Here is an 11,207-nt window from a genome sequence, read left to right on the forward strand (position 1 = left end):
ATAAAATTTGACTTTTAGCTCATTTTTACATTTTTATTAGTTTCCGTGGCCCATGGACTATAATCGGTGATATCATTTTTTATGGTACAATAATTTTCAAATACAAAAATTTAACTTTTAATTTTTCAATTTAAATAACTTCAAGTGATAAACATTTTTTTATCATTAGCCAAAAGAGCTTAGATAAACAATTAAACTTATTAAACCGCAATTCAGGTTTATTATAATCGTTCAATGTGTTAAGTGTAACATGAGTTAATAAATAACAAATAATAACTTTGGGAATAACTTGTTTATTCCTTCTGAAGTACAGTACAAAAAAAACAACTAGAATTTAGGAACCACTATGACTAAAATAAAGGAAACAAATTACTGGACTATCTCCACTAACAATCAATACTAAAGATCAGGACTCTTCTTTGACTAAGTCTTATCATTCCCTCCCTTGAACTAGACTGCATTTGCAGCTAGTTAATTTTCGAAAGATCACAAACTCCAAGCTTCTTTCTCAGCTCCCGAAATGACTCCAATTTCAGCGGTTTGGTTAGGATGTCTGCTAACTGATGCCTTGTACCACAAAACTGAAGCTGCACAATTCCATCATTAACAAGCTCCCTTAAGAAATGGTAGTGCACATCAATGTGTTTGCTCCTGCCATGCATCACCGGGTTCTTCGACAACTTAATTGTTGAGCTATTGTCACAAAATATGACAGTAGTTTCACTGCCCCTGTAGCTTAACTTTCTCAACACCCTTTGCATCCATATTGCCTGACAACTACTTCCTGCAGCTGCTACAAATTCGACTTCCGTCGTGCTCAAAGTTACTATTGGTTGTTTCCGAGATGACCAAGCTACTGCAGCCCCACTTAACATAAAAACATAACCTGACGTACTTCTTCTATCCTCCACCGATCCAGCATAGTCACTATCAGTAAAACCAATTAATTAATTATTTCATTTTTCCTTGTTGAAAAATACCAAACTTTGATGTACCTTGCAAGTAGCGTAAAATTCTCTTTGCCGCCGAGTAATGAACTCCTGTAGGTCTTGAGATATACCTACTCAATAAGCTAACCGCATACATAATGTCCGGCCTCGTAATGGTCAGGTACATTAAGTTTCTAATCAGCTGCTGGAAAAATGAGCCATCCATCTCAACACCATTTTCATCGTTAGAGATTTTAAAATTTGGAACCATTGGATTTTCAACAGAATTGCTATACTCCATCCCAAATCTTCTCAATACTTCCATCACATACTTTGTTTGACTAATGAATATACCACCATTAAGCTGAACTACCTCAATCCCAAGAAAGTACCTCATCTTACCCAAGTCTGACATATCAAATTCCTTCATCATAGACTCTTTGAATTTAGCCATCATTTTTTCATCATTTCCGGTAAATATCAAATCATCAACATACAAACTAATTGTCAAGTATTTACCTTGTTCGACTTTGGTAAACAAAGTTTGCTCACTGTCCTCCTTCTCAAAGCCTTCATTTCTAAAGTATGATTCGATTCGGCTGAACCATGCCCACAACGCCTGTTTAAGTCCGAACAAAACTTTGTTAAGCTTATATACCTTATGCTCCTCATTCTTTATTTCGTAACCCCTTGGCTGCTCCACATACACACTCTCAGCTAACTTTCCATGACGAAAGGCCGACTTCACGTCCAACTGAAATACTAACCAACCTCTTTGTGCAGCAAGTGCCAAAATCATTCAAACTGTGTCCATACGAGCTACAGGAGTGTATACTTCTTTGTAATCAATTCTGTATTCCTGAACATACCCTTTGGCGACCAGATGAGCCTTATATTTTTCTACTTCTCCAAGCTCATTCAATTTAGTTTTGTACACCTATTTGACTCCTGTTTTTTTCGCTCCTTTCGGCAATTCCATGAGATCCCACATTCTATTATTCTTAATTGATCTCATTTCTAAATCCATGGTTGTCCTCCATTTCTCTTCTCTTTCTGCTTCGTCAAATAAAGTAGGATTAAAATGAACAACATGAGCAAACAAGGTTAAATGAGTTTGTTCCTCTTCCTCTTCATCAGAAAGACCTTCACCGGGAATATAATCATTCATCCACCTTGGTGCTCTTCTATTTCGGGGTTCTATTACCGGAGAAGTTTCTTCATTACCACCATCTGCACTTTCCTCTCCTGTGCCATTAATGGAATCATCCCTCTCTTCACTTTTCTTATCCTCCCAGTCCAAATCAAACATGTTATCTTCTTTAGAGCTCTTTTCCCAATCCCATTGCCCATCTTCTTCAAAGACAACATCCTGACTGATAATAATCTTCTTGGAGGTGGCATCATATAGTCGGTGTGCCTTTGTCTCTTCACTTGCACCAAAAAAGACACAACAATGACTCTTTGCTTCAAGCTTTGTCCGTCGAGCATCTAGTACATGAGCATGTGCTAAACAACCAAAGACTCTCAAGTGCTCGACCGAAGGCTTCACCCCACACCAAGCTTCTTCTGGCGTCATTTCTTTCACTGATGATGTAGGACATCTATTAAGAATATAGATTGCCCAGTTTACCGCTTCTGCCCAGAACTTTCTTGGAACATTTTTCTCAATCAATAAGCTCCTCACCATATTCATTACAGTTCTATTCTTTCGCTCGGCAACTCCGTTCTGCTGCGGTGTGTATGCAGCAGTTTATTGTCTCTTGATCCCATTCATTTCACAATATTCCTTGAACTCATATGATGTAAATTCACCTCCACGATATGTTCTTAGACATTTAATAGGCAAGTTCTTTTCTTTTTCAACAAGAGCTTTAAACAGCTTGAATATAGTGAAAACATCTGACTTATAAGCAAGAAAATACACCCACGCCTTCCTACTATAGTCATCAATGAAACAAATGAAATACCTCTTGTTGCCTTCTAAAGATGGAGAAATTGGGCCACAAATATCAGCATGAACCAGTTCCAACTTTGTCGACGCTCTCCATGTACTTCTTTTTGGGATTATATCTCGATGCTGCTTCCCTTTCAAACAATTAGTGCACACAATTTCACCCTCAGAGAAACTGGGCAAACCTATCACCATGACTTTTGTTTACAAAGTCTTCAACCCTTTATAACTGAGATGACCGAATCTTCGGTGCCAGAGGTGAGTCGCGTCTTCAGTGGTTGTTTGGAAACACTCTTCCTTATTTTCTTCTTTAATTAATTGAGTTTTTGAGACCAACACAAACATTCGGTTCGCCGTCATTTTGGTTTGAAAATACCAAACCCTTTATGTGGTGATAAATCCGAGACTCATTTGACTACATTAGTACAACCAAACCCTTTTCTTGCAGCTGTCCAACACTAAGAAGATTATTCTTCAAACCGGGCATATAATACACATCCCGTACAAGATGATTCACTCCCTTGGTAGTCAATCGAACACTTCCTTTTCCAATAACGTTTATACTTGCATAATTCCCCAATCTAACCACCTTGTTAAACCCTTCTTCCAACTCATAGAAAAGTGATGAATCACCACACATGTAATTGCAACATCCAGAGTCAATATACCATGCAACATCTCGGTCGCTTCCACACGTGTCCACATACGCCATTAGTACCATCTCTTCGGATTCCTCTAAACCAGCATAATTTGCTTGACACTCATGTAATAACCCAAAAAAAAATTTGAACTTTTTGTAACCCTTATGAATAGTGTTTTTGCTGATTATGCTGAATGAGAAAAATTTTCATGCCACACAATGTAGGGGTTCTTCTATTGTTATTTTGAGATCTTATTAGTACTCTATGTGGTATATAAGTGTATGTAAAGATCGTCAGAATCCAAATTAGAACACTTTGATTTTTCCCGAAAATCCACCAGATACCGAAAGAATTGAGTATAAGGTAACAGGATAAAAAGGATTTAAATTCAAGGATTATAAGAAAGGATCATAAAAGGAATATAATGTATTGAGAATGGTTAAGCAAACCCAAGTAATAAGATCCCGGGTATGATCCCTCAAACGATAAACGAGAACGAAAGTTAAGCGAACCGTATAACAGATCAGCGGTCATTAGGCAAGTAATTAGGAGTTAATCAAGGAGGTTAGGGATGATGATGTCATCAAACCAACAAGAAGGGGGAAGTGGGAAGATGAAATAAGAATGATGAACTAAGCATGACAAAAAGAAGTGTGTTATTGGTTGATTATGAACCACACAAAATTTACCATGGTTAAAAGGTAATTTAGCATAACAAAAGGAAAAACAACCAACAAAACAATTCATAACACAAAAACATAAAGTTGACCTTCATTTCCAACAAGAAGCTCTCGGCTTCTTCCTTTTCTTCAAAGAAGAAAATTCAAAATCCAAGATCCAAGCATTGTTAAATTGCAAGGTAATTATCCAAGGTTCCTTATCATTAGTTATGGCTATCCTAGGAGTTTAATCTCCAAATTCCTTCACAATCTCTTTCAATAAATCATTTAAGAAGAGAGTGAATAGTGTTTTCAAGAAATTTAAATTGTTTGATCTTGTGTTTTTGGTTAGATTAAGCTTTGGTAAGGACTTTCAAGGGTGATTCCAAGCTCCTTAGTTACTTTTACTCACCAAGGAAGGTATAATCTCATACCCTAGCCCTACTTTTGTATATTTAGAGTTTTTGTGTTTGGTATGGTTCATGAGAAGCATTATTCTTGTAGACTTAGAGTGTGGTTGGTTTTGTAATGAGTTGGAGTTGTAAATCTTGGATTATTGGTTAATGAACTTAAGTATAGTTTTAGTTCATGTTTGAGAATAATATAAATTGGAGAACTTGAGGTGTTGGGGCTGCTTTAGTATTGTATGGATGGAGTTTGGTTGTATGGTTGATTTTTGGTTGATTTGAAATAGGATAAAATTTGGTAATCGCGTAAACATAGCCGTTGTAATGCCCGATTTACTTTAGACTGTTTTTGTTCTTAACATCAGGACCCGAGAACTCACTGTTAGGTTTTGACCATTGCCATGATTAGATAGTTCATGTTACGAGCTTCATTTTGATATGTGGTTCGCTTGAATCCGATGTACGGTTTAGGAGAAACGACCGTTTTTAGTAACGGCGTTTCGCGAACGAACCATTACCCCTCGCCTTACTTTGAAACATTGGTTAAGGCCCTTAAATGACTAATTGGATTATGAAACAATTATGTAAATTGGGTTAGACAGTTGGTAGGGTACTCGCGAAAGAATCGCCTTAAAACTCTTAATGGTTAATTTATTAAAAATGGTGGAGCCGAGGGTACTCGAGCGACTTAAGTGAAGCGTAAAAGCGAACGTTAGGGTCTAATTGGTTAAAGTGTAGATTTTTAAGCGACTTTGGTTTAATTCCAACTTATATGATGTTTATAGGTTACCAGACTTATCCCGTGACTTTTACCACTCCCAGTCGCTCAGGCAAGTTTTCTACCCGTTATACTGTTGTTGTGATGTATATATGTATATGCATTATCTTGTGATAGATGCATGATGGTTAATTAGCAAATCTTGTGATATATTGGAGCATGCTGATATGGGATATATGCATGTCTGTTTCGTAATCTTGATATCTATCTATTGATTCCAATGCTTATAGTTGCATAAGACCTATGCTAGAGATAAGAAGTAGTTGCGTATACCCTTAGTATAGGGGACCCAAAGGTGGATATTTTCGAAAACCGGGAGTCGATGTTCCCGAGTATATTATATATATTTATATATATATAGATATAGTTTTCAAAACTATTAATCGAATAAGGTTTATTCGATAACTTTATTTTATTTAATGAATATTACTTTGAATATGCATTCGAGGACTTATGACTCCGTTTATTTTATTTAATGAATATTACTTTGAATATTCATTCGAGGACTTATGACTCGGTTTATTTTATTTAAATGAATATTATTTTGAATATTCATTCGATGACTTACGACTCTGTTTATTCTATTTAATGAATATTATTTTGAATATTTATTCGAGGACTTATGACTCCGCTTATTTACTAAATAATATTCTTTATTTTATTAAAGAATAATGTTTCCGTAATCAAACTTATTTTTGATTATTCAAATAAAGATCATACTTTCGTATAAGTATATCTTTGGTTATTTAATATCCATTTCAAGTATGAGTTTTAAAACTTCTACTTCAATTATTTTAATAAAGATTATTCTTTATGGGAATATTATTTAAATAATAATATTCAGATATTTCCAATATATTGGGACTGATTTATTTTATTAAATTAGCATTACTCCAAACATTCTTAAAAATATTTTCGAGTCTTCAAAATGATTTTTAAAAGTTAGGGCGGATCCCAAAACTCATTTTTATATTTAAGATCCTCCTTTCGAAGGGGATTTAAATACTCGCTCAAAACCTGAGGGATCCGGCTCTGTGGTATATTTTATATTCGCAACAAGGTTGTTGTTTTGATAAATGAATTGATTACTTACCCAACGTTCGGGAAGTAAGCCCATCTAATTGAGTCGGCATAAGCGACAGGCCGGGGTACGGTCTATCAAAGTGTAAGTGGCTGGGTGGCAGCCCATCAACGCGTAAGAGGCCGGGTGGCGGTCCAGCACAAGGTCCTAATGAGGCCAAGGTGATGACCGGTGGGGGATTCATCCATCTACTAGTAGAAAATGTTACTTATTGGTATCTTTGCCTGATCAGCAAGATATCGGGTTTATGCCAAAAGTCTTTTCTTTCCAAAATTCATTGGATATTGCAAACTCTGTTCATACTTTACCTGACAGAGGTTTCCAGGAAATGTATAAGAGATATATATGTGGATATATATATCGGGAATTAATGAAGTACCTCGTAACTTCATTTCATTCAATAATATTTCAAAGATTTAATCTATTCAAGTCTTAACTTGTGGTCTCATCTATGGGATGAACTTTTGAAACTTATTATACTTTGAACGGTGGTAGTTCAAGTAGTTTTCTAAAAATGGTATAAATATAGTGAAGTAATTGGTAACTTCATATTCCTTTAAGCTTATATCCAGTAAGTAATTACCTTACACTTGATAAAGGATTCTAGTAAGTTATCCATTTAGATACTTGCATTATTGTTTACACTATATGTTATCTTGCGAGCTGTAATGCTCACTCTTGCTTCATTTCTTCATCACACAACAACAGTTAGGAAAGATGGCCAAACTCAAGCAGACCCAGTGCAAGCGCGTGGGAAGCATCCCGCGTCTTCCCGATGATATCGTAGCTGCTATAGCTGCAGAGGTAGATCTATTTGTAGATCTGGCATTCTACTTTTGGGAATCAATTATGTATAATTATAACTTGTGGCAAATAATGGCAATTAACTGTAAACTTATCAAGTAATCATTTTGGGTTGTAATAACTTTTAAATTGTGGATTCAAGGACTTGTACTTATTTCAATTTCATCTCTGAGACTATAATGTGTTGTGGTGTGTGTTAGTATGGGGTCACAGCATGAGGTTATTTATTATTAATTAAGTTAAGTGATATTGTGGAAAGAAAGACCGTGACGACCCGGATCCCCGATCCCGGATCTGGGGGTGTTACAGAAGTGGTATCAGAGCTAAGCGTTATAAACCTCTGAGATGATGCGATGATATAATAATAAACTCACAAAGATAATAAGAACTCTTGCCAAGTTCATAGTCGGACTAATTAAAGTAGCACTGACAGTTAAAACCTTTACGTGAACCCTTATAAGTATCATGATAGTAACTTAGCTCGTTTAATGTGTAAGCTCATGAGATAGAAGACTCAGAGATGTTCGAGCGTGAGCATGATGAGGCACTGCTAGATGCCGAGGATCAGGAGGAGCCTGAGATGGAGGAGGAGGAGGACCCCTCAGAGGAGTCAGAGACGGAGGTTATTGCGAGTTCAGATGAGGAGGACCCGGATGAGGTGCTAGTAGCTGAGGAGCATGTCGGAGCTATGGTAGAGTACACTGGTACCCCTTTACCCTCACTCCCGGTGGTCAGAGCTCTTACCCCTCCACCACTATCTTGGAGACCCTATGATGACAGCTCAGAGACCCATACTCCCGAGCCTAGGCAGACCGATGAGGCACCCCCAGCGGCTCCGGATTCACCACCTCTCGACCCTGCCCATAGGCAGTCTTTGTTAGCTCACGGCTATGTTCAGGATGTACTGAGGACCCGAGTGGCTGTTGCTGAGGCCCGACTGGATGAGGTCAGGAGGGAGTTGGATGTGGAGAGGGCGGGTAGGTGTGCCCGAGCTTATGAGACTAGGGCTACTATACCCCGATCCTTGAGGAGGGAGCTGACGGGGATAGAGCTCACGGCCCGTGCGAGACTCCAATCACTCCAAGGGGACAGGCACGGCAGGATCTCTAGGAGGCAGGCTGACTACATCTTCCGTCGTGCGATGGAAAGGGTATGGGAGCTGACCCGCTCCGGTGTGTGATTCAGGACCGGTGATGGGGTAGTCTAGTCGTTTAGTTAGTCGAGGCCATAGTAATAGCCAATTTTTCGGGATAGTTGACTTGTATATAGTATCCCTTTCTCTGACTAGACAGTTAGACTCTTGTGTATCACTTTGGGGCAGATGGCTGTAGAACTGTTGTACTTTTGACCAGATCAAACTATGTATTTCTCACATTATGTATATATTTGTTTCCTTTCAGTTCAGTTCCTTAGTGATGAGATCACTGTTTTTATCATTATTATTACTACACTTCTTATTAGAACTGTCATAATATAATAGAATTGCGAGATACATTCTCCCCATTATAGAAACTGTGCAAGGCACAATTTTATGTATGATTGTGACCTTACGTTGAATTTCCCAAAAAATTATCAGTATCATGCCGCCAAGAAAGATTGGAACTAGGGCGAACCCTGGATCTGAGGACCAGGGAAGCCATAACCAGGACGATAGGAACCAAGAACACAGTGAAGAGGAAGATGAGGATTATATTGAACATGATGACTCCCTATATGAAGAGGAGGAGGAAACATATGATGTTGAAGGATTTGAGATAGAGGCTGAAGAAGGAGAAACTGAGGTTGAGCAACCAGTACCAAACCCAGGCATGGATCCCATGGGACAGTTCATGCAACTACTAAGGCATAATTTGGAACGTCAACCCAACCCACCCCCCCAAGGAAATAATAATGCCGTGGCAAACTCTTTCAGGGCTTTCAAGTCCCTTAAGCCCCCTGAGTTCCACGGATCAGCCGACCCAGTTGAGGCAAGGGCATGGCTAAAGGAAATGGAGAAATCCTTTGAGATTCTGAGTACCGATGAGGCACATAAGACTGTATTTGCTACCTACCTTCTGAAAGGAGAGGCCAACTACTGGTGGGAGGCCAAGAAAAACATGGAGACAGATGCTATTATAACCTGGGAGAGATTCAGTCAGTTATTTTTGGGAAAGTATTTCCCGAGGTTTATGGAGAACCGGATGGAGCTCAAGTTCTTGGAGCTAAAGCAGAATAATTTATCTGTGGCAGAGTATGAAGCAAAATTTACTGAGTTATCAAGGTTTGTGCCGGAGTTTGTGAGCACCGAGGAAAAGAAAGCTAGGAGGTTTCAGCAGGGACTGAAACCGTGGATTCAAAATAGGGTGGCAATCCTTGAGCTTACTGATTATGCCACTTTGGTGCAAAAGGCAACAATTATAGAAGCCGGAAGTGAACATATGCAGAAGGAAAGAAAGAAGAAGGGAATAAAGAGAAAAAGTATGAGCATGGGCGGAGGTTCCGCAGGAAGGAGCTTCCCAACTAGATTTAATCGAGGAGCAGTGTCCCTACCGGGAAGGAACACTAGGTTTAAGCGGCCAATGAGTATGAATGTGAGCCAGAGCGGCCAGAAGTCAAGAATGTCCTATTCCAACCAGTCTCAACCCTCATTGCCAGCCTGTAACACTTGTGGAAGAATGCATTCTGGGAAGTGTAAAGGAAAGCCGGTAATCTGCTTCAAGTGTGGTCAAGAAGGTCACTATTCGGACAAGTGCACTTCGCGAACCCCCATTACCCGCCCAACCACCACTTGTCATCAGTGTGAACGCCCGGGTCATTGGAAGAGGGAATGCCCCATGAGCAAACCAGCAGCTTCGGGAGCCAGCAGGGCTGCCTCGAATAAGCCACCTATTGCGAGGACTTTCAACATGACAGTACAAGATGCTATGAAAGACTCAGATGTGATAGCAGGTACCCTTTCTCTAAATTCAATCAGTGCAAATGTTTTATTTGATTCTGGAGCAACTAAATCTTTTATATCAAAGGACTTTGCGCATAAATTAAGACTTAAGGCTCAACCCTTGATAGAAACCTTACAAGTGGAAATAGCCAACCATGAAATTATTCTTGTTAACCAGATTCACCCCGCCTGTGAGTTAGGCATAGGGGAACAAACTTTTAGTGTTGATTTGATTCCTTTTAAACTAGGGGAGTTTGATGTAATTTTGGGAATGGACTGGCTATCTAGCAATGATGCTCAGATAGACTGTAAGGGGAAGAAAGTTAAGTTGAATATCCCAGGGAAGAAAGAAGTCATATTTAGAGGAAAGAGGCAGACGCAGAAATTTTTGACCATGGCCCAGGCCAATAAGATGCTACGAAAAGGAAATGAGGCTTACCTCGCCTATGTGGTGGACACACGGAAAGAGGTGCCCAACTTGCAAGATATTCCGGTAGTCAACGAATTTGAAGATGTATTCCCACAAGACCTTCTGAGATTACCACCCGATAGAGTGATTGAATTTGCTATTGAGTTGGCCCCAGGGACGGCGCCAGTTTCAAAGGCACCATACCGGTTAGCCCCATTAGAAATGAAAGAATTAGCTACACAATTGCAGTAACTTTTGGATAAGGGTATGATAAGACCTAGTGTGTCTCCGTGGGGGGCACCAGTGTTATTTGTTAAGAAGAAAGATGGGAGCATGAGGCTGTGCATCGACTACCGAGAGTTGAACAAGCTAACCATAAAGAACAGGTACCCATTACCTAGAATAGACGATCTGTTCGACCAGCTAAAGGATGCTGTTTATTTTTCCAAGATTGACCTGAGAACTGGATATCACCGACTAAAGATTAAACCCGAAGATATTCCCAAGACCGCATTCCGTACCAGGTATGGGCACTATGAGTTCTTGGTAATGTCCTTTGGATTAACCAACGCCCCAGCGACTTTCATGGATTTAATGAACAGAGTATTCAAGAAGTACTTAGACAAGTGTG

General features: G+C 39.1%; 1 protein-coding gene across 1 annotated transcript; it reads right to left on the reverse strand.

Moving 5' to 3' along the window:
• Window positions 1–1,866: 1,866 nt before the first annotated feature.
• On the reverse strand, window positions 1,867–2,616 carry LOC141690813 (uncharacterized). The gene has a single exon (XM_074495578.1). The coding sequence runs from the start codon at window positions 2,614–2,616 to the stop codon at window positions 1,867–1,869; it is 750 nt and encodes a 249-aa protein (XP_074351679.1).
• Window positions 2,617–11,207: the final 8,591 nt, after the last annotated feature.

The sequence above is a fragment of the Apium graveolens genome, chromosome 10 (assembly GCF_009905375.1).
Source record: "Apium graveolens cultivar Ventura chromosome 10, ASM990537v1, whole genome shotgun sequence".
Classification (NCBI taxonomy): Eukaryota; Viridiplantae; Streptophyta; class Magnoliopsida; order Apiales; family Apiaceae; genus Apium; species Apium graveolens.

What these genes read in the sequence shown, in the direction of transcription:
- LOC141690813 (XM_074495578.1), bottom strand. Translation starts at nt 2,616, where the DNA reads ATGGTGAGGAGCTTATTGATTGAGAAAAATGTTCCAAGAAAGTTCTGG.